At 49.4% G+C, this 23,928-nt stretch overlaps 1 protein-coding gene across 1 annotated transcript in view; it reads left to right on the top strand.

The window, feature by feature from the left end:
* Alk (ALK receptor tyrosine kinase) overlaps window positions 1–23,928 on the top strand; it is a 699,186-nt gene that overhangs the window by 647,183 nt on the left and 28,075 nt on the right. Inside the window, exons 13-22 of the mRNA XM_028778974.1 lie at window positions 6,898–7,048; window positions 13,388–13,519; window positions 14,187–14,331; window positions 15,764–15,946; window positions 17,163–17,261; window positions 17,744–17,896; window positions 19,531–19,635; window positions 20,971–21,157; window positions 22,718–22,808; window positions 22,903–22,967. Of these exons, the coding sequence (XP_028634807.1) occupies window positions 6,898–7,048; window positions 13,388–13,519; window positions 14,187–14,331; window positions 15,764–15,946; window positions 17,163–17,261; window positions 17,744–17,896; window positions 19,531–19,635; window positions 20,971–21,157; window positions 22,718–22,808; window positions 22,903–22,967 (1,311 nt within the window). The remainder of the gene's footprint in view (window positions 1–6,897; window positions 7,049–13,387; window positions 13,520–14,186; window positions 14,332–15,763; window positions 15,947–17,162; window positions 17,262–17,743; window positions 17,897–19,530; window positions 19,636–20,970; window positions 21,158–22,717; window positions 22,809–22,902; window positions 22,968–23,928) is intronic.

Here is a 23,928-nt window from a genome sequence, read left to right as displayed (position 1 = left end):
GTCCTCAAGTCTAGCATGTGTGAGTCCATGGGCTCAATCTCCAGGATGAAAAGCCAGAAAGGGAGGGAGGGAGGGAGGGAGGGAGGGAGGGAGGGAGGGAGGGAGGGAGGGAAGGAGGGAGGGAGGGCATAAGAGAGGAGAGAAGGGGAGAAAAGGAAGAGGAGGGGAAAGGAGAGGAGCAGAAAGAGATTCTTTAAACTCTACATCCCTGAAGAAGCCCCAGTAATAGAGACACACTTGAGTATGGCTGCGCTCTCGCGTGTGCACACACATATACACACACACACTTGATATATGGCAGTGTTCCACATAGGGAACACCCACCTCTTCTGGAGGACTTTTTCTTCCTGAGTAATTATTATCTAATAAGTACAGTCCCTCTGAGAAGAAAACACAGGACATTCCAGAGGACTTTAGAAAGACAAAGAGTGGAATTCTTTGCCTTGCAAAAATCCATCTCCCCGAGAGTGGGGTGTTCACTTGGAGCTGTCTGACTGCTGCTTGATGCCTGGTACAATGATGGCCCCACTGGTCAGGGCTGGAAAATGATGGGTGACACTGGCCACTGCTCCGTGCATGGGTGGGGCTTCCATGCACCTGGGAAGCCTGCTCAGGACCTCCTCCCAACTCCCTTTTTGTTTTGCCCTGTTCTGTTTCAAACCTGAGACTGAACCTAGAGCCTTGTGTGTGCGCTAAGCAAGCTGAATCTTTACTTTTGATTTTGAGCCACGGGTCACTGGGTTTCCCAGGTTGGCCTTGAACTTGAAAACCTCTTCAGCCTTGGAAGCTGGAATTACAAACCTCCGCTCCCTCAGCTGGCTTCTCTAACAGAGAAAGGGAAGGTGGAAGAGGCAAGAGCCAGGCTCTTGTAACCTGCTCCCAATTCTTCCTTACACTGGAGCAAGGCAAAAATAGCTGGAGGTCCCCTGGGCTGGAGTCTCTCCTCCCAAGTGCCTTTTTGGACACCCTGGTGACAGCAGAGGGTGGAGGTGACAGCAGGTCGGGGGAAGTACCAAACAGCAGATAAACTAGAGCAGGAGGAACAAGAGTGACAAAGAGGGACCCAAGAAGGACTTAGAAGGTGAGGTGGAAAGGACGTGAGGGAGAAACTGGAAGGGGAGGGGTTAAAGAATCAAGGACAGTGAGTGGCAGCTACTCTCCTAGGGAGCTTAGCTGCAAAAGAGAGCTTATGCAGAGCTTTGAGGACGTGATTGTGCAACAATGTCTTCTGAAGTGTCCCCAGTGGGGGACCCGAAGTGGATGAAAGTAAAGGAGCACTGGAAAGCACAAAAGGAGCACGAATTCTCAGATGTGTGCCCGCCAGAGGACAAGAGCCTTAGCCTAATCATAAATGTCCACAGAGGGAGCACAGTTCTGAGACCCTGGGCGGAGGGAGAGAGGGAGGGATGGAGGACGCACACTAAGTCAGTACTTACCTGAAGCCAGGCGCAGCTCAGTTCACTCTCCCTGACTTTCTGCTCAGCCTCTCTCTCTTCTTTCCGTCCATTTTCCCTCTCTGAGAACTCAGCAGCCTTCCCCACCCTCACCTGCCTCACATATGCTCGAAGATCACATCTGAAAACCTTTGTCACATACAGACTGTGGCTCCTGAGATCAATTCCCTCTGGTTCACATATTCTTCAGGTGGCCCCAGGTCTCAGGGCTGGCTGACCTGGATCTGATGGTCTCCATCTGTGACTCACTTCCTCACTTGGCTACAGGGACCCTGTGGCACAGTTGAATAGCATAATTCAACCAAGTCACAGAAGGCCAGGATACTTTTCTGTGGGCTTCATTGTGCTGTAGGACGACTCCTGTGTACACAGCACGAAGCTGTCGGGGCCATACTGTGAGGCCAGCACTGAGCATTAGAGCAATGGTTCTAGTCACAAGGGATGCCTATCAGATTTCCTGCGTATCAGATATTTACATTATAATTCATAATAGTAGAAAAATTACAGTTGTGAAGTAGCAACAAAAATAATTTTATGGTCTCGGTCACCAAAACATGAGGAACTGAATTAGAGGGTCCTAGCCTTAGGAAGGTTGAGAACAGCTGCTGTAGAGTGTACCCAGTACTGATCTGTGAAGCCCCCACTGTGTGTCAAACACTGAACTGTGTGCCCAGCAGTGAGCTATGGGGCCCCTACTATGTGCTCAGCACTGAGTAAGCATTTCAGGACCCATAGAGAAGACTAGGACTCCAGATCCCCACAGTCTCTGGGAAGAGCAGCTACAGGGCAGGAATTCGATAACCGTCTATGCTGCCAATCAAGTTCTAGACAAGAGTCGGAGAGATGTCACAGGCATGATGAATTGCCAAAGTAATTGTGCAGATAGTCATCACACACACAGAGCAGGGAAAGTCAGAGGTGCGGGATTAGGCGGAGATCAATGAGCAGCGAGCAGAATGGCGTTTGGGTCCAACTTCCACCACCCAGCAGCTGTATGACCTTGAAAGTTGTCTTCCCTGCTCTCTAAGGACAAATCTGTCTGCAGCATGAAGGGTTTCAGAGAGGGCCATCTTGTTGGTGCTTAGAGCTGTGTTGTAAGAAGTTGACAGTAATAAAAACCAGGTGACCCCACCAAGGGGCTCACACTCCAAGGTCCAGTTGACCCCTTCAGCACTGCACCCAGATGTTTCAACTAACCCATACACATAGCATGATCAGGAAGTTCCCGCTGGTTATGTCCTCATGTTCTTCCAGTAATCCTGAATGCTGAGTGGGCCAGATCTGAACATTCTCATCTCACAGAGGAGGAAGGCCAGGAGGGAGGGAGAGCCCCAGAACAGGGTGTGGGTCTGCTGCACTTCTGGAGAGGGCTACAGGGGAGGAATGAAATCCTTGTGTGTTTGTCTGAGTGTGGGGTATCCTCTCCTCCTCTTCCCCAGCCCCCCTCTCAGGTAGACAACACCACCGCCAACATGCTGTGACCCAGCTATGCTGTCATTCCAGAATCCAGCAGGCAGCCACTCTGATCCGCTACTAATTCTTTATTTAAAAAAGATTCACAACTCAATTACATCAGGTAACAATAGCTCACAGTCAATAATACAAAACACAAACCCAGTACACAGCCCATCTGACCAGGGGACCTGGATTTAGATGAGGAAAAACAAAGAGATTACAGCATCCACTCATCCAGAGGACTATCTGGCAATTTCCAGTAAATTGGAATCACTGTGAGTCACTCTCCACACTTGAGTGGCAGGTATATTAATTTCTCATCATTTGTCAACTATCTCAAAAGTAAATTGTTTACCGGGTTTGGGGAGAGCATGCCGGAGACGGGGGCTGTGGTGGTTACTCTGGCGTGGCTTCGGAAGGTCTGATCTAGAGAGTCCAGGCTGCAGCAGAGCTGAGCAGATGCGTGCTTTATCAGCTCAATACAGAGGAGGTTCGCAGGTGAAACTGAGCAGGAGTGGACCCAGGACTCCATGCCACGCCCTGTTCTACCTAGTACCCCACTTTCATTCCCTTCTGCCTCCCAGAAGCCACCCCCAAGAAAAGCACAGACTGGCAGGAGTACCCCTAACAATATCTGCATGTGTCACTCAATGATTGCCCTCTTGAAGTTAGGTCCTAATAGACATTATCTCATTTAATTCCCACTGTCACCTTTCAAGGCCAGTGTTAGTGGTATATTACCCAGGGGCTCAGAGAGGGAAGAGAATCTACCCAAGATCACACAGGGATTAAGACTAGGTAAAGCCAGGACAAGAAACCAAGACATCTCAGCCATGAACTTGAAGGAGGCAGTAGCTCGGTGTCATAGAGTGCAGAGTCAGCACCTAGAAGGAGGAGCTGGGCTGTCCGGGTGCTCCCTGCCCTGAGGAGCAAAGCTGGGGTTTGGCTTCAGGTTTGTGGGAAAGCAAGCCCTGGTTACATGTCACTCTGAGGCAGAGTGGGACTTGTAGTTTAGTGAGTTAAGCTCTGAGGTTCCAGGCCTCAGGGGGAGAAGGAAGGACCACACCCTCCCCAGTCTTAACAGTCCCTTAAGCATTGGGTTCCTAAGATGCATGCCTGAGGCAACCACCGGGAGAGTAAGCGCCAGTCACTGACTCCTGCTTGTCAAGCTTTGCTGTGGACTTTAGAGACCCTGCCTTGGCCTTGTCTCCGTTCACAACTTTTAAAACCCACTTTCTCTCCCCATCTTTGAGGCCTTCACGTTTTCCCTCAGCGGTGAGAGCTGAGGCTCCTACAGCTGGGTTTCCTCAGGTCACATGGCCAGGACTTCCAGGACTAGAAGTACAGCTCATGGCTCAGGGCTCTTGCCAGACCACCACCCTGCCAAGAACTGAGCTCTGGAGGGAGCTGGTGGAGCTTGGATCTCTGGAGGGGTAGGAGAAAGATGAAGGCGGGCTGGGGGAGAGAAAAGGAGTCAGGAACAAACAACTTCCGAAATGTAATAATTTGTCTAAATTTAAACATGTGAAAGAGTTCAGAATGATTCATAATGCATGCAGATTTATGTAAATGACTATGCAAATGATGCAGGCAGGAATGAGCAGGGTACAGCCCACCTCTCTGCAGTAAGCAGCCTGGAGCAGGACAAGGACCTAGGTAGAAGTTTTCCCAGAGCAAAACCCATCTTGGGGTGGAAATGAGGCCTTTTCAGGCAACCTGACCAAGTCCTAGAAATTATCTTTTAAGGCCAATATTATTATCTTCCTCTTACATTACCAAGAAATTGGGGCTCAGAGGGGGAAGATTACCTACCCAAGGTCACACAGCATAGGCACACATGCACACTTGCACAGAAATCAAAGAAGAATATCAAGTATCATTGTTCTCTTGAGACGGGGTCCCTTACTGAATCAGAACCAAGGGACAGCAAGAAAGCCCCAGTGATCCACCTATCTTTACCCCCCAACCCTGACACACACAGTGCTGGGGTTACAGGTGTAAATTTAAACTCAGGTCTGCAAACTTACGCATGCAAGCTCTCTTGTCTGCTGAGCCAGCCCTCCCTTGTCCCTGTATAGTGTACCAAGAATGTGTGGCCGGAGGTCAGAAGGAATTGACAATGTCTTCTCAGGCCCCTCTTTGTTAAGCTTCCTATGTTCCCAGCTGTATACATGGGACAGGAAGTGGCCTCTAGAGGAAATGGCTCACAGCCCACCACTGCTCAGGTGTGTGGCCGCAGGTATGGTCATCTCTCTGGGCCTCCGTTTTCCCATCTTTCAAATGAGATCAATCACATCTTTCTTGTGTCAACACACATTTCGGCCCACACACTGAAGCCTTCTCCCTTCCTTTTCTAAACCTACAATCTCCCCTTCCCCACACTGGCCACCAGCTGCCACTGGACATCCGAGAGGCTCCCAGCATCTCCCTTTTGTCTTGTCTGGGAATCCTCTCATCTGTCACCTCGACCACAACTCCGGATCTCCGGTTGTCCCCTTAGCTCTAAGAGCCTGATGACCCACAGTCTTCACTGAAGTTTGCAGCAGCCCATGCATCTCCATTACGTCATCTCTCTTTGCTTTGCACCCTCATGTGAGTTTGGAAAAGAAGACGAAGCTCTTCTTCTGTTAGAGATGAGGCTGGGTCTCCAGAGTGGGCACACAAACTCTGATCTTGGAGCCCATCAGCTCGCTGCACTTTGCCTCAAGGTAGAGCAGCCCTTATGGTGGGGGTCTCTCTTTGCGTAACTGTGTGTGTTTCCCAGTTTCTTCATAATCTCTTGCAGGGCCTGGAACCCATCTCAGGTCTTCACCATGAAGCCTGATGCCATTCTCAGCATTGAGGTGCCTGAGTTCAACTGGATCATGAACACCAGATAGCATATGCATTCCATGGAGAGCTCAGATTCTTGTCTGTTGCGTTAGAAAACAGCCAGTCTCTAGGATTGTCCCTGCAGAAAGGACCTAGACTGCACTTTGGGAGAGACTGAGGGGTCTCCCATGTTCAGAACACAGGGTTTTGCAGAAGCCATTGTATAAGTGGACAAAGCTGTCTTCTATCTCTTGTTGGCTTTTCATAAAGGACTTTCCTCCACCTGAATGCACAGGGACAGGAAAACCCTCCCTGAGCCCCTGACAATGGTTCTCCAGAGAAGCATTTGTTAGAGTTTGTCAGTTGGTATGTTTAAGGCCTACTGTGTCCCAACCGAGGTTCACAAAGCTGAGTTTTTGCCATCCTTCCTTGACTTCATCTCAGCAACCGCAGAGGTGATGGATCTAATCCCACTTCCCCACACTCTGCCTTTATTTTCATAGTGATCACTTGTTTGTTGTCTGCACAGATTGCTCCAGGAAGAGTTACTGCTGGGATGGTGTAAACAGTCTGGGCTCACAAGCACGCTCTCTTCAGAGGATGCTCCTTGTTTCTAGGCCCCAAGGAGAGACTTTCAAACTTTGTGCCAAGTCAGTTACTGCTAACTACTAACACAATTCACACACATTAACAAGGACCACTTACTGAGTGCTGTTGTGTACCAGCCCCAAGGATTTCAAGGCTGAACCCTTTATTGTTCATAACACTTGTGGGAAAAAAGATGGTATCTCTTATTGTTCCAATTATATATAAGGAACCAGGAGGGACTTGATCTAGGGTCATGTGAGTCTTTTAATACAGAACTAGGAAATTCTGGATGGGGTCTAGGTGTTCCACCCTTTCCCCAACCCCACTCCCTCCCTATCTCACATCTGACTAATCCCTCACCTTTCTAGCTTTATGGATAAGCAGCCTCAATTTCCCTCTAAACCAACTCCTTTCTCCCAACAGTGGGGAGCGATCTCCCTCCTGGTTGACCTCATAAAGTTATGTGGACAAGAACTCTCAGACATGTTCTGGGGTGAGGGAGGCTTGGTCCCCTGGAAGCTCAGAGGTTCAAAGGGCTGGGGTCAATCTCCTACCACAATAGAAACCGTCATGCTTTGTCCTGTTGCAGTATCTCCGGTTACGGAGCAGCTGGCGGGAAAGGTGGGAAGAACACCATGATGCGGTCCCATGGCGTGTCTGTCCTGGGCATCTTCAATCTGGAGAAGGATGACATGCTCTACATCCTTGTCGGTCAGCAAGGGGAGGATGCCTGTCCCAGGGTAAGTTCCCAGAGCAGGGACTTGTCCTGGCACCAGGTGAGGTGAGGGTGACCTCTTGAAGGACAGTAACCTCCAATGACCCTTTTGGGGATTCACATTTAAAGGCAGCATGACCTGCAGCAACTCTGTCTGTGAGTACCCCTCCTTTCTTAAGGCCATTTGAGTGCATAAGGACGCAGGGAATTGGGGCCTACTGCAGTTTTAGAGCCCCATAGGAGCCAAGGCTGAAGTTTGGGTTTCATGACTGACTTTAAAGTCAAAAGTCTGAATCTTACCTAAATGGACCAAGGTTGGATGTTCTCTACAGAAGGAGAGTGCTCTGGCTGAGACACTATTGTATTGTACTTAATCCTATTATTATGACTAGTGAACAGTCACTCAAAATCAGACATATAGGTATATAAAAGCACAAAAAAATGTGCTGAAAGATACAGCTAACAGTGGCTACTTCTTCAGAGGAGATTGGATTTGGGGTGCCTGGTAAACAATGTCTGAAATTGTCACGAAAAGAGTGTTCTTAGGTCTGAGATGTAGCTCAGTTGGTATAGTATCTACCTAGCCTGCACAAGGCTTTTTCTTTAAGCATGGTGGTGCACAACCGCAAACTCAACACTTGGGAGACAGAAGGAGAGTCAAGGTCATCTTCAGGTGTGTATGGAGTGTGAATTCAGCCTGGGATAGGTGGACACAGGAGCCCTTAACTCAAAAAAAAAAAAAGTATGGCTAAAGAGATGGCTCAGCGGTTAAGAGCATAGGTTGCTCTTCCAGAGGTCCTGAGTTCAAATGTCAGCAACAACATGGTGGCTCACAACCATCTGTAATGGAATCCAATGTCCTCTTCTGATATGCATGAAGTCAAGGTACTCATATACACAAAATAAATAAATAAATAGATCTTTTTTTTAAAAAGTAAAAGAAAGTCTTCATATATTATTTATTTGTATGATTAAAACTAAAATAAATTAAAGCATAGACTGAGAGCCAGAATGTTGGCAGTTGACTTCCCACTAGTTGCTTTTATGTCGTTCTGACAAAATACCTGTGAGAAAAGATGTCTAAAGGGGAAGCTTCACCTTGGCTCATGGTTTTAAGAAGTCTCAGTTAAGCATTGTGGAGAAGGCATGGGGGGAGTCGGGGGGCTTCACAGCAGCAGATCTGGAAACAGAGGGGCCCGGCAGGAACCATGACAAGTAAGACCTTCAAGGCCCATCCCTAATAACCTGCTTCCCCAGCTAGCTAGACTTCACCCTCTAAACACTCTACAACCTCCCAAAACAGCATCAACTGGAAAACAAACATTCAGACTATAAGCCTATGGGGGACATTTCAGGATTAAACTCCCATTTTACAAACGAAGAGAGGGGGGACCTCAGAGGTGAAAGGATTTGCCCAATCTCTCACAAAGTAGCCTAGAACTCTAGAGTACCATGTTAGCTGCATCCTACACTTATCTGAGCAGTAGTTTCTGTGATCTTTCCCCATTTTCCACTTATATAGCCCATCACTGGACAAGCTTCTGTGATCTCAAAGGCAGCCTGGCATTGTGTTTCCTTGACCCACTGGGAAAAGTCCAGCTCAGGAGCTGAGAATGGCCAGAGCAGTGGAAAGTTGAAAGCACAGGACCAGATAGTGAGGGTTCTCTAGACAGCAGCTATGAACCCCCAGACGCCCCAATTGTCTGCCTCTTGCCTTGCCAGTGTGAGGGAATGGTAACACCCTGCCACCACTGGCTATGCTGTAGGGAACTCAGGCCCCAGGACCCAGCAGATATCCTGCTTGGGTCAGGCTGAAGCACAGCTTTGCAGGGGTCCCAGTACCCTGCACTGCGCCTTCTCCAACAGTTGTCCCAACAGCCTAGGGGCACAGATTACCGAGCAGGACCTACCAAGAAAGCTGCTCAGTTCCACAGAAGAAGCTTAGCTCCAAAGAGCCAGGTGCTGAGCTGTGAGTTCAGGAGGTAGCGATTGAGAGCCTCTCGGCCTCCCTGCCCCCACCTCGTACTTCCACCCTTCCTCCAGTTAACAGAAAGCCAGAGAGCCAAGCCTGGTGGGCACAACCTCCCGTCTGAGAAATGCTTCCACTCCAACTTTTATTTAGGAACTATAATCAGGATTTTGCAGGCTGTTATAATATATTAAGTCATTAAATTACAGGCTGCTGTAATTTTCACAGGAATTTATTGAGTGCTAATGTAATTCTTTCATCTAAGCAGAAAGATTGCATTGACTTCTGCAAGGGACTTTTACTTGATTGGATTGTAATCAGTTATGTCTTTTCACGGGACTATGTCCTTTTTTTTTTTTAATTCAATTGTAATCTACTTGTTCCTCTAGGTTGCTGCACTTTATCATTCTTATTAATCAACCTACTTGTTCTCAAACTTTGTGCATACACAGGGAGAGTTCCCAAGAGGGCAGGAGGAGGCCATGTCAGGCATAAGCAGAGGAAAGCGCCCTCTGCTGGTTGGGCCAGGCATGCCATGCACACTCGAGCATGGGAAGAAAGTTATGGGTCCTGCTACACCTGTAGGACAGCTGGAGGACCAGCTGTCTTCAAGCCTTATCCCTACCTCGAGTTTTCACTGGGAAAAAATGAGAGTGAAGTGAACTTTAACAATTAAGCTGCTGTTGAGCTGGCTTAACTGCACATCTGTGGGCGGCTCTCTACCTGATGCCTGGCCATCCCCAGCTCCGGGCACAGAAAGTCGGCTCTAGCTGCTGCTGGAAAACACCCCTTTACACACACGTGCATGCACACACACACACACAGAGAGAGAGAGAGAGAGAGAGACAGAGAGAGAGACAGAGACAGACAGAGACAGAGAGACAGAGAGACAGAGATAGACACAGAGACACAGAAAAAAGAGACAGAGAGAGACAGAGAGACAGACAGAGACACAGAAAGAACAGAGACAGAGAGAGACAGAGACAAACAGAGACAGACAGACAGACAGACAGACAGAGACACCGAGAGACAGGGAGAGAGAGACACAGGGACACAGAGACAGGGACGAGCCTGTTTCCTACCACACCTTGCCTCGTAACATGAGTCCGAGTCAGGCTTCCTCCACATAAGCAGTGTTGGAATTCTAGAGTAGCTTTTCTTCACAGCAGAGAGGGGACCTCTTCCATGTTGCGTAAGGTGTTCAGCAGCATCCTCATCATCCTCCACCACTTGATGCCAGCTGTATGTATCCCCAGCAACAACCATCAAAACACATCTCCTGAAAAATCCCAGATGCCCCCTAGATGGCAAAAATTACTGACCCAATTGCTAAGCCCCATACCCCAACCCAGCAAGCACCAGAAAGACCAATGCACTAGCCAGACCATCCTCTGTTCATTCAAACTGATTCAACAAACACAAACTGAGTACCTGCGTGTGCCATCAGCATCTAAGAAGTTGGGAAATTCAGTGAACAAAGAGATCTTACACAGGAGGCACTGCCATTCCAGCAAGGAGAGGAAGACTTAGCCGAGGCTTGGTCCCTGGAGTGGGAGCATGCTTGTGCACCCAAGGAGAGAAGGGGGGGGGAAGAGATCACTAATTGCTGAGGGACAAGGGAACAGGCTGGGCCAGGCCACTGCAATGACATCCCACATCAGATAGTGGTAGAAAGGGCATGTCTCCAAGGACACCCTGTGGCTGCACCATGAAGTTTGCATCCCACAGGTTCAAGAGAAGAGGCAAGCACCAGATTCAAAGGCTACTGCACTCATCCAGCAAGAGATGCTGGGGGCTTGGGCCATGTAGTCGAAGTGGAGTTGTTAGAAAGCAACTGGATATGGGGCATGATTGGAATGTGAAATCCAAGAGGGCTTCCTGCCTGATTATATGAGGATCTGAGAGAAAGAAAAGTCAAGAGTGACTCCAAGAACTGAGGTGCCTGTTGTCACCTGCCAGAGGATACTGCAGAAGGAGCAGCCTGGGCTGGGCTCATGCCTGTAATCCCAAGAAGTTTGAGGTCAGTCAGGCCTCCATACTGAGTTTCAGGCTAGCCTCAGTTACAAGTGAGACTGTCTTAAAATATGCACACACACACACACACACTGTGTAGATTTGGGGGCAAGGTGAGGAGGTCGAGGTCAGGCACGCTGACTGTGGAGATCCCGTTAGAGAACAAAGCAGCTATGGGAGACAACAGGTGGGCAACACAAACAGACTACTGGGGTTTAGAAGACATCCAGGGAGGAAGATCTAAATCAACACGGAGATCACATGGGCTGAGGTTGCCTATGGTGTGGTCCAGATAGAGAAGAGGAACCAAGGATGAGCCCTGGGTCCCAATATTTAGAGGTTAGACGGAAAAAGAAGAGAAATTAACAAGGAACAAGGAGAGAGGGAGGACTTGGTGGTGGGAGAAGTCTGACGAGTCAAGTGAAGAAGTACACCATCTCCACCAGAGGCTCTCACTAGGTCAGAGCGATGCTTGCTGAGAACAGATCGTCTCTCAGGTATCCTCTGCCCCCATTTAAAGGGATGCATGGAGCAGGGACATGTTAGACAAGCCATCCTCAAACTCCACTGCTCTTGCCCCCACACCAACCCAGCAGTCTCCAGAATCATTTCTCAGAAAGAAGCACCCCCAGGATATGGAGGTCACACTGCTGGCTGTCAGAAGAGAGAAAGAAGAGGAGACAGGTCTGGAAGTGGATCTTTTCAGCTCTGCTGGTTCACTCTGGACTGTCCTTTGATTTATAGTTGGAGGCAAGTCCAGGACCCTGAGAGTCCTGGGCTCATCTGACAGCCCCCATCCTCCCTCCCTCCCCCTGGACCCAGCCTCTGGGTGTGCACCTTGCCACCTAGCCACCTGAGCCACCTTCCCAGCAGTCTTCTCAAAGTCCTGGACATCACTGAATATACCTGGGGGAAATGTTAGCTCTCCCCCAGCAGTCCAGAGCACACTAAATCCACTGTAAGAAATGTCAAATTATTTCCATCATTAAATCCAAAATGCCATAAAACAAATTGCATCTCGGCTGTTTATCTGGAAATTTCTCGAGTACCCACTGCCGGCACTGAATACTTTAGCATAAGGAGTGACTCAAGATGGATTGCAGTGTCCACTGGGTGGTTATGCAGCAGCGTTTGATGAAAATTTGATGTTTTATTGGCTTTTATTCCATTAAGTGAAAGAGAAGTCATTTTCCTCTAAGGTCGGGCTGGTGTTTAGAGAATTCATCTGACTGCATTGGCCACGGAGGTGTGAATATTCTTCAGGCAGTAGCCTCTTCCTCCCAGGATTCCAGGATTTTATGTTACAGACATCCCAGCATAATCCCAAAAACCCACATCTCCAGAGGCCTGTGGGGCCCAGAAGTGAATCTAATGAGATACTAATTCAGCCACCTATCCATCCTTAACATGTGTGGCACACAGTATTAGCGGCCAGCCTGAACATCCATGCAACCTGTGATGGTGCCGTTCCCATCCCACACCTGAGGACCACAGCCGCAGTCACTCGAAGTGATGATGAGCTATCAGATTCCAAGGTCCGAGCCCTCTTCTACACGGCAGCCAGGGGGCTCTACCTGGGGCTACATGCCAGAGAGTTCTAGAAACAAGAAAAGGGACGTCAGATGGGGAGAATAACATGTATAAGATGGGGAGATACGCCTTTCCCAAAGGTGGGCTGAGAATGGAAATTCCACAATGGCTTTTGTTTATTTGTTCTGTATTTATTTGCAATTCTTCTCATAATGTTCCAGAACTGTAATGAGAGAGAAAGAGACAGACAGACAGACAGGCAGGCAGACAGACAGACAGATAGGCAGGCAGACAGACAGACATCTCAATGGCTCTTCATCCCCAAGTCTAATACTGATCATCCACAAGGCCCTGCCATGACCTGGCTGTTCGCTTAATCGGTATATGCCCTCCGGCCTCACTTCCCAGGGTCTTAGCATCCCTTCTGAGCAGCCACAGGATCCGAACTGGGCCCTCTGAACTACGCTGGACTTTTCTAAGCAAGACTTTTAAGCCTTTCCCTACATCTCCAACTTATCTCCTTTCCTGTAGGTCATGCTACTCTTGGAATGACCTGAATTTTTCTTGTCTCTGCTGAAATCCTCCCCATACTCTATAGCCCACCTAGAAGCACCTCCTGCAGGCAGTCCTCCCTGGCTGCAATCCATCCCCCAGCTCCCCATAACATTTGTGTCGAAGTCAGCCTTTGTGGCCCTTTCCTAACACTGCTCAAAGTGACCATTCTTTGTGTGTGTTTCCTTTTGACTCCTCAATTCTACCGTAAGCAGTCTGAGAGGCGATCAGAGCCTACCGTAAGCACACAAGGTCCCCGACTCAGGCGCAAATCTAATGAGCCGGTCTTTGTTCATACAGGCAAACCAACTAATCCAGAAAGTGTGTGTTGGCGAGAACAATGTGATAGAAGAAGAGATCCGAGTGAACAGAAGCGTGCACGAGTGGGCAGGAGGAGGAGGAGGTGGGGGTGGAGCCACCTACGTGTTTAAGGTGAGATCTTCTCCAAAGGATGAAGCAATGGCTGGAGCCCGCCATGGTGTTACAGCCCCAGAACAAAGCTAGACAGAAACCCCTGGGACGGCTTATGTCGAGTTAACTGTGGAACCCATAGCCCAGAGGGTAGTCGGATTTGTCTGCCTGAGAAAGGGTACAGCAACCTTTGCCTTTCAACTTCTGGGCTCCTTGTCCAGCCAGGCAGGGCAGACTATTCTAACACTGTCAAAGCCAGTCCACAGATTATAAGTGGGTTTCCATCTGGGTGCTTCCCCTGGGAAAATGACACTAGGGGCTTATTCTTGAACTTGTGGGGATCCAAGAGAGAACTGAAGATGGAAGAAGGGAGACCTGCTTCTAATCACCAGCAACAACCTCTCCCAGGAGCTTCAGGGAAGGGGCTGCAGGAAAGATCCTCCAGGGTCCACCCCAGCTCCTCTGTAACCTATTAAGAGATGCATACCCTAGTGGGTTTGTATCGCCAGCTGAACCCCGACTGCTCAGAGGGGAGTTACTATAACATCAATTCGGGATCTTCAAACTACCACAGATGGGGAACTCACCCCACTGCCCTGCAAACCGTTAAACTGAAACATTTGAACTGGGGCAGAGGGTCTCCCCGCCTAGCTCGGTCTCTTCATCTCCAAATGTCTCCCCCTGGCAGATGAAAGATGGAGTGCCTGTACCCCTGATCATTGCAGCCGGCGGTGGTGGCAGGGCCTATGGGGCCAAGACAGAAACGTTCCATCCAGAGAGACTGGAAAATAACTTCTCAGTTCTAGGGCTGAACGGCAATTCCGGAGCCGCAGGTAAAGCCCCACCCTTTATCAGAAATTGCTTAGGGACCCTGCAGGCATAGTGGTCACTGGGCCCTGAGTGCTGGAGCTATTCCTATTGATGCCAATATGGGGGGTGTGGGGTAGCATCCTGTTGCCTCTGAAGATGTCTTGCTGGCTTGAGGCTTGCTGAATAGCCCTATGAGGCCCAGGACGCCAACCCTCCAGTTTTAAGAGCTGACAAAGCCAGTATACCTTGACTGGGAAGGGGCAGAGGGAGATTTAGTTCAGATTTGTTTGCCAGTGGTATGAATTGGAGCTTCATTTTGTAAGCTTGGCTCCCAATTACTAACATCTAATCACCTCTACCAGAACACACACACACACACACACACACACACCCATTCATGTCTCTCTACTGTGCTGCCTGCTCTAGGCTTGGGGAAACTCAACCAGGAGTTCATCCAGAAGCTCTCACCTGGCAGGTTAACCCTTATAGTCCCAGGAGAGCCACTCATGTGCTCACTCAGTTCCTTCTGCACGGGTTTCCAGGGCCCATTGAGGTCATCTCCTGGGGTCATTGGATTTGATGCCTCCTTGGGATGTCATATGGAGCAAGGAGGTGGAATGGGCACTGAAATCTCGAAGACTGGCAGGAGACAATCATTGTAACCAAGTGCTAGTGGCCATACACAGGCCTTAATTCTGTCTATCTGTTAGTTCCCTTTCCAAGAGCACAAGGCAGCCCCTGGAGTTCCTGAAGCACCAATAAGTGGCTCCCAGTGCCACCAGGCATCACCCACTCCCTGCTGCGCTCCTCCACAGCTCTGAAGAGGGATGAGCCTGGCACGGGGCAGCTAGAGGAATGTTTCTGAGCTCAGTCAGGTGGCTCTAACATCCACCCTCAACATTTCAATTTGAATCCGATTATCACTAAGTAACAGGTGGGAAACTGGGGGGGGGGCCGTTGGGGGGCGCTCAGAATGAGGAGGTAGTGGCCTGGATTTCACAGCCAGCAAACACCCTTGAGACTAGATAGAGCCTGATCTTGCAAGAAACTATGCATTGACCTTTGCAGGGACCTAGCAGTTGGCTGCAGAGTCTTGCTAGAATCTTTCAGGAGGCAGTGGCCATACACCGAGAAGTTCTGACATCATTCTGACATTCTGCCTGTCCCCAGTGTCCCCAAGTCTCTACTGAAGTGCACTGCCTACTCCAGAGCTAGAGAGGCCTGCCAGGAAGCAGGACACCAGGCACAACAACTTTATAGACACATGCTGTGGCTTAAGAGGTGTCACTAGTGCCAATGGCTCGCTACTCCTAGCTCCATCGTGAGCGGGGCCCTGGAACAGAGCTAGTGGGAATGGCCCTCAAAGACCACCACATCCCCTTTCCAACTTCAGCTCCGTTCTCCTTGCAATACCACCAGCCCCTCAAGAGGCACATCTCATTTTTCCCTCCGCAGGTGGTGGAGGCGGCTGGAATGATAACACTTCCTTGCTCTGGGCCGGAAAGTCTTTGCTGGAGGGTGCCGCCGGAGGACATTCCTGCCCCCAGGCCATGAAGAAGTGGGGGTGGGAGACAAGAGGGGGTTTCGGAGGGGGTGGAGGGGGGTGCTCCTCAGGTGGAGGAGGCGGAGGATATATAGGTAAAGATGATTCGCGTTCTAGGTGTCACTCTTTCCCCTCTTAGTCCTAGGCTCCTCCCTCCCTGTCACCTTCCCGCCCCCACCACCCCCAGTGTAGACTGTGACGTCACTGCACGCTCCCCTCCCCTCTGCCTGGCTTGGGCCCGCCAGAGGTAGGGTGTTGGCTTCTGAGCCAGCATCCTGCCTCCAGGCTTCTGTAGCAACGGCATCAAGATCCTATGTGATCCTTGATCCCTCCCATCTTGCCCCCAGTCCCGCACCCCTTCCAACGCTGTGCATAAAAGCATTTGGCTTCCCCAATGGTTTCGTGAATCACCCACCACAAGGATCAGGCAGCCTGAAGACCCGACTCTTCTAACCCTTACAGCTCATTTGGGGGCCGGGGGAGGGGGGCGGCTGGCTAAGCCAACATAGCCGAGTCTGGTCTACTGTGTCGTGGGCTCCTCCCTTTCAGCTTCCTGTCCCAGCTGCTTGAGAGCCATCCATGTGGGCGGGAACTACTCCCAGAAGCCACTGTGGGCAACTTCAAACTCAGCCCTGCACCAGTCAGCCTGCTGTTGATCCCCCATTGCCTTGGGGAAAGTTTGCAGCTAAGAGACTGGCAGATGATACCCCCATCCTCTCCCCAGATTAGGACACACTGCATGCCAGCACTGTGACGTTCTTCGTGTCTGTGTTGTGTTTTGTCGCTGTGTGGGAAATGCTTGTGCTAACCACACAAGCTGCCTTTCCAAGCTTTGGGTGGATGGGAGGACCCTGGGGGCAGAGGGAACCCCAAGATCACCTGGTTCCAGATGAAAGGAGGGACAGGAGCCTGAAGGCACAGTGGCTCATCTCCCCCCAGGTCCCATCATGACCCCCAAGTGACCTAAGCAACTCTCTAAGCCACAAGGATGCACCCCAATCTCAAAAGACTAAAACCTTCTAGACTCTTGCTTACCTGCTACTTAGTACTGAGGCCTCAGCAGTGTGGCAGACACTCCCTGGATAATTTGACTCCAACCCACAAGGGAAATTGGCCCACACACCCAACATCTACAGAGTTAAACCAACGTACAGCCTCTGTGCCTGGACCCCCCCCTCCCCCCCCCGGTCCCCCCCCCCCCCCCCCAGTGACCCATAGCTTTGGCCACAACTGCATGCCTGTTGATGTGCATGTGTGTTGAGACTTGGGCACCCACCTTTTGGGGTTCAACTCTTCTCTGGTTTGCCACAGGTGGCAACGCAGCATCAAACAATGATCCTGAAATGGATGGGGAAGATGGGGTTTCCTTCATCAGTCCACTGGGTATCCTGTACACCCCGGCCTTAAAAGGTACCCCCTCTACCAGGTGATGATACAAACTTAAGCCATTTCTTCCACCAACCTGGACATTATATGGGGTCAGGATACCAAGGCATGGCTATGGACCACCTGCAGATACAAGTCTTCCTGTAGCTCATCCCATCATGTTTTGCAGAAGTTGGGGTATGTGGCTGAATTTAGGCAGAGAGGCAGAGTATGGACCACCAGGCAGGCAGGACCTAGAAAACGACACAAGAGTATCTAGAACACCTGTACTAGCGCCAGGGTCCTGAATACAGGTCTCTCACTTACACACAGACAAACACATATCCTCAGTCTCAGCTCTACTCACCCAAAGATGCATCCCCAGAGATGGCAGAGGGACCTGGGATAGGGACCCCAAGAATCCACAGCAAGCAGCCAGAGATAAAGTTCAAAGGTGGGGACCTGAGGGTACAGGGTGATTGATCTTCATGTTCCGCCTGAGACTGATCCTCCCTCCTTGTCACCAGTGATGGAGGGCCATGGGGAAGTGAATATCAAGCATTATCTAAACTGCAGTCACTGTGAGGTAGACGAATGTCACATGGACCCCGAGAGCCACAAAGTCATCTGCTTCTGTGACCACGGGACCGTGCTGGCTGACGATGGTGTCTCCTGCATTGGTAAGGGACAGCAGTTGGGGAGGGGAAGAGGGCCAAAGCTTGAGCCAACCAAACACTCCCAGTTGTTAAGTATCTTGTCTGTCTCTTGTTCATATTCTGGCAACTGAGCAAAGAGACCTTGTATGAAAGGTATGGCACCTGAAGCAGTCTCAGAATTGCCTACCCCCTTACCGCAGCCAGGAAGCAAAACCTGAGACATCTCTACCAAGGGGCCAGATAGCGTATGTCCACTCAAGTACCTAGCAATAGGGACCTTAGCCCTCCTAAGACACCCCTGTGTTGGAGTTTCAGAGCCAGGCCCTGTGCCTTTGAACTTCCTGTGTATGGTTCCTGACTGGACACAACCTTTAGCACACACACTGGATGAGGATGCTTTTGTTTTTGAGTCTCTCCCATATTCAATAGCTTTTGTTTTGACCACACAGATAGAGCTCTAAGCCTGCTTCCATCCTAGAGTCCCTCTTCTGAACACATTCCATGTGTTGGATTCTATGTATCTCCCTTTGGATACATAGTATCCAAGCCAGACCTGGTGTTACAGCCCTAGACAGAAGAATGGAAACATCAAGGCCTTCCTGGGCTACAGGGAGCGTTTAAAGCTAGCCTGTGTAACTTAATCAAATCCTGTCTTAAAGTAAAAACTACACAAAGGTCTGGGGATGTAGCTCAGTATGTACACTAGACCCGACTTCAATCCAAAGGAGATGATGGGTGGAGGAAGGAAAGAAAGGAAGAGAGAAAACTATATAGTAAAGAAACAAGGAATGGGAAGGAGAGGAGAAAGAGTAGGGAAGGAGAAAGGAAGAGAAGAAAGGAAAAGGAAGAAGGAAGGATGGGAGAGGAAGGGGAAAGGAAGGGAGAAGAAAGAAAATGGGAAGAGGAGAAGAGGGGCAAAAGAAGGGGAAGGGAGAGGAGGGGAGGGGAGAAGAGGAGAGGGGAAGAGAGAGGAGGGAAGGAGGGGAGAATAGAGGAAAAGGGGGGTAGGAGAAGGGAAAGGGAGGGTTAGAGGTAGTAGCAAGGAAGGGAGAGAAAGGAGAAGGGAAGAGGAGGGGAAGGGAAGGAAAAAGGAAGGGAAGGAAAGAACGAGAAGGAAAGGGAAGGAGAGAGGAAGGAAGGGAAGGGACAGGAAGGGAAGGGGAGGAAAAGGAAGGGAGGGGTAGTCTTGTGAATAGAGCACATAGTCTGGCCAGGATGGGGCTCACAGGACCTTCTCCTGTTCTAAGGCCATAAGAAGTAATTCCACTTCTGAGGGTGTCACCAAGGGACCCTACCTCTGGGTCCTATTGAGTATGGAGTCAGTCCCCTAAGGTCCCCAAGTCTCTTCCATGTCCACTCCTGTTTTCCCTTCTGTCTGCATCCCATCCTCCTGCAGCTGGTTTTGGGAACCAACACCCAAGATTGATATTCATCCCTGTTGAATTTTCCCTCTGCCCGAAAGCTACTGCTGGGAGCCTCTGAGACCAGGATGAGCCTGCTTAGGGCCCGTGGTCTCCTGAAAAGGGAGGTGTGACAAGATCTTCAGAGACTTGAAACAGCAGGTGGCTTTTCCAGCTGGGGAGGGTATTTCTGACTTGGGACCTGCTCAGAGGAGAATCAGCATGGTGGTCAGTGCCCCATCGGGACCTGTCTTCCAGTGTCGCCTACCCCGGAACCCCACCTGCCGCTCTCACTGATCCTCTCCGTTGTGACCTCTGCCCTGGTGGCTGCCCTCGTTCTGGCATTCTCCGGCATCATGATTGGTGAGTATGCCAGAGCAACAGGGCTTCTGAAAAGACAAAGCAAGTCCCACAAGAATAGGGTCTCAGGATATACATGGACACCAAGGTATCACCTTGCCTTGATAGGTTCCAGACCTCAGTGGGCTACTAGGCCAAATGAGAGCAGAACCATCAACCCTCTATCCACCAGAGAATCTGCAGTTTCAGAGAAGAGTCTCTGATGCTGATTTTTAACTCTGCATGGCCCCCTGGCTGCTCACAGAGATGGGTACCCTTCAGTGCCCCCTGGCTGCCCAACACAATGGAAAACGTTCTTCCTGCACCCCATATTCACTGTCAGCTCTTCTGTTATTGAAGGAGCCCTGGTCATAGCTAGGGCCACTCCCTGTGTCTATGTGACTCAAGCCATACTAGCCAGCAATACTCCCACTCAACCAGAGATTTAAAACTGATTTCAGAGCCCCTTCCATCCGACCAAGGTGAGACCATCTCAGGTCACAGAAGCTCAATATGGACAATAAGATGCTCTGATAGATAAGCAGAGACAAGAAGCCAGGCAGAGGGAATGGCCCAGAATCATTCAGGCAGACTCATTCATAGGAAACCTGAGATAACTCTGATGGCCATCCTGGGTCCCAAAATGTCCCCAAGAACCTCACTAAAACATCTTTCTGCTGTGTGGCCTCCAGGATGCCGCTTACTAACCTCTTATTGTTCCTAATGGCTCTCAGCCCTCTCCCTAATAAAATCCTGGCATGTCCATCTGTTAGGGCGAGTTTTAGTTTTTCAATTTGACCCAGTCTAGAATAACTTGAGAAGATCATCTCAGTGACAAGTTGTCTAATTTAGGTGGCCTGTAGACATGTCTGTGAGGGATTTTCTTAATTGGGTTAACTGGCATGAGATGACCCATCCCAAAAGAGGCAGCGCCGTCCCACCCCAGGTTTGGTTTTAAAATACAACCCCTGGACTGTATTTTAAAAGGGAGAATGTGAGCTGAGTCCAGGAATGCCTTTCTCCCCTTCCCAAACCACTTCAGGTTCTCACCGTCTTGATGTCCCCACAGTGACAAACTGTGAGCCAAAGTAACCCCTTTCTCCCCTAACATGCTTTTGTCATGCTGTTTTAGCACAGCAACAGAAACAAAACCCCATCCCTCTATGACACAATAAAATATATGCCAGTTAGGTGATTTTAAGTTTCACACTTGTTTTCCGTGGTGAAGGAATACTTTGATATGCTTAATCACATTGTTAGTGTTGTTAACAGTGATAGGGAAGTTTAAAGCTCAGGGTCTGGAGGAGGTGACCTCTGCTGAGCTCAGCCCCCTCACAGTGGACACCCATCTATCTGCAGTGTACCGTCGGAAGCACCAGGAGTTGCAAGCTATGCAGATGGAACTGCAGAGCCCTGAGTATAAGCTGAGCAAGCTACGAACCTCCACCATCATGACCGACTACAACCCGAACTACTGCTTTGCTGGCAAGACTTCATCCATCAGTGACCTGAAGGAGGTGCCACGGAAAAACATCACCCTCATCCGGTGAGCTTCCCGCTACTGTTCCAGGGCTGGATGGTTTCTCTGTGCCTTGGCCTCCTCTAGCCACAAGGAGCATGGACAGCCATCCTTGGGTACACTCCGAGCCTCTCAGAGAGACAAGGCTTAATGTTCAGAGGCTCATGGGAATGTTTGCTTATTTCAACACCCTGTGTGTTTGTGCAATTTATGGAATGAAAAGGATAAATCAAGTTCTCAAAGTCCAACTTGCACACTGTTGAGAAGATTCCTGGCCCCAACGCTGCTCTCTGAGCCTCCAAAGCACCCATGATTTCCTCTATCATCCGCTACAACACCCCACAGCAAGGATCTGTCAATCACCTGCCCCTGTCCCCAGAAGCATCACCCTCTTTTAGACACGAGTCATCCCCTACCTTTGTCCCTAGCAGATACCAGGAACTCACTAAATCTTCATTGAGTGAATAAACATTTGACTGTTTTCATGAATCCCTGGTTAGACCTGTATTTGATCTATTTTATGTGTGCTGTAATCCAATACCACAGGATAGGTATAGTAACAAAGAGGTTTTCTTGGTCTCAGAGTTAGGATCCAAGGTCTATGACTATATCTGTTGATGACCTTCTTGCTGGCAAAGACAGAGCTGGGCATCCAAAGCCACCAGGACCCACCCATGGGATGCGCCACCCTAACGACCTTGCTTCGTCTGAATCACCTCCTGTCACGACACTAATTCTCCATACTCTTGACACCTCACAGTTGGGATTGCTTTTCAGCCTGTGAACCTCAAACCTTAGGAGACCTGTTCTCACCAGAGTTCATAAAAGAAACGGAGGCCCACTCACAGAGCAAACATTCGTTTCTCTAACATTCTCAGAGGCTATACAAACACACTTAAGGGCAGGCCCCATGCCCAGCAGGAGGTGGCCCACACAAAATGAACTCAGTAGTATTTTGAGTGGTTTCCTGACTCGTAATGCTTTGCCTGGGCTACTGCTGCTTCTTCCTCTTCCTTCCTTTCTTTTCCTCTTCCTTCCTTTCTCCTCCTCTTCTTCCTCCTCCCCCTCTTCTTGTTACCTTACAGGTCTTTTGCTTGTGTATTCTAGTTTTGTGTTTTTTAATGGAATTTTTGTGTGTATGAATGTGTATGACTCTGAGTCTATATGTGTTCCTTTTGGTATTTTTTTTCTGTTTGTTTTGTCCTATTCTGACTGGTTTGTTTGGTTTTTGTCTTCTTCGTATTATTATTATTTTAGATTCCTGTTTGTTTTTTATGAGCGAGAGAAATAAAGGGTGTAGATTTAGGTGGGTGGGGGTGGGAATGATCTGGGAGGAGTTGGGGGAGGGAAAACCACAATCAAAATAAATTGTATGAAAATATATTTATTTTCAGTTTAAAAAATAAAATAAGGTAATTTTAAAAAGAAAAGAAATGGAGGCCCAGAGTGATGTGGTGAAGCTGAAGGTGTGACTCCTGAGTGGTCACACTTCCTCTTGTGTGTGTACACTGAGTGTGACACCGATCTCCAGGTCCCCAGCTGCCTGTGGCTCACTTAACTGTGACTTATCTTGTCTTCTTGGTACAGGGGCCTAGGCCATGGCGCATTTGGGGAGGTGTATGAAGGCCAGGTATCTGGAATGCCCAATGACCCAAGCCCTCTCCAAGTGGCTGTAAAGGTGAGGGGCTCCACCTTCCGCCCAGCCTTAGCCTGAGGTCCCTGTAGGCTACAGCCCGAAGCTCACAGCCACCTTCTCCCACTCTCCCTTCCAGACGCTGCCGGAAGTATGTTCAGAACAAGATGAACTGGACTTCCTCATGGAAGCTCTGATCATCAGGTAAAGGCACAGAGGCCTGGCCTCTCCCCCGAGCCCACAAGGCCTGTGAAGATCTTTCTAATGGATAGGTATCTCTAGAGGAAACAGGGTGTGTTGGTCCCACCCACACAACAAGCAGAAGGACCCCTGAAGTGGAACAACCCCAGTGATTACCTCAGGAAGTATCTGAGGCCTAATTATTGGTAGCACTCTGCCTACAGCCAGCTTCCCAGTGTTAGCCATTGGTTCCCAATGCTCACTTAGGAAAGCAAACTCACTTCTGACATTAGATGATATATTCCACCCCAGCCCCCTTAAGTGACTCTTCCAGAACTGAGGTCCTGGACATAGAGAAAGAGAATCAATGAAAGATAGCAGACCACCATACCCCACATCTACAGTGACAAAGGCTGCACCCTAACAGGTGAGTCAGGCCTGGATTGAAACTGGGAACCTCCTGAGGGCATCAGACAATTGCCCTTCTGATCAGAAGGATGCTCACAGCTGTCTCTGGTGCTAAGATGTCTCCAGACATCCTGACCTAGAGAAGTAGACTGGAGTGGTCCAGGTTGAAGTAGCAAAAAAAACACAAAGCTATCTGAGTGATACGTTTATAGACTCTGGAACATAAGGAAGATACACAGCCAGGATAGCACTCTGCTTTAAAAAACAATATTTATTTTCTGGTTATATGTGTAATATAAGAGTATTAAATAAGACCTAAAAAAGTATAAGATTACATAGAAGGAGAGCTTAATTATGTAATGTTCCTACTAGGTAGTAATTAACGGATATAGTTCGGCATATAATCAGCAGTCTCTCAACTCAGAATGTGTGTGTGTGTGTGTGTGTGTGTGTGTGTGTGTGTGTCCATCTGGGGTTTCCTAGCCCCACTGTTCTGCATATCCTAAAATGACAAGAAGATAATCCCCAAATCTCAGGACCTTGGGTCCTAATCAGTCCTGGCCCATGTGGAGTCTGT

This window comes from Grammomys surdaster, unplaced genomic scaffold (assembly GCF_004785775.1).
Source record: "Grammomys surdaster isolate TR1022 unplaced genomic scaffold, NIH_TR_1.0 343, whole genome shotgun sequence".
Taxonomy (NCBI): domain Eukaryota; kingdom Metazoa; phylum Chordata; class Mammalia; order Rodentia; family Muridae; genus Grammomys; species Grammomys surdaster.
The sequence above is the reverse complement of the archived record's forward strand: the minus strand, read 5'-3'. Positions and strand labels throughout refer to the sequence as shown.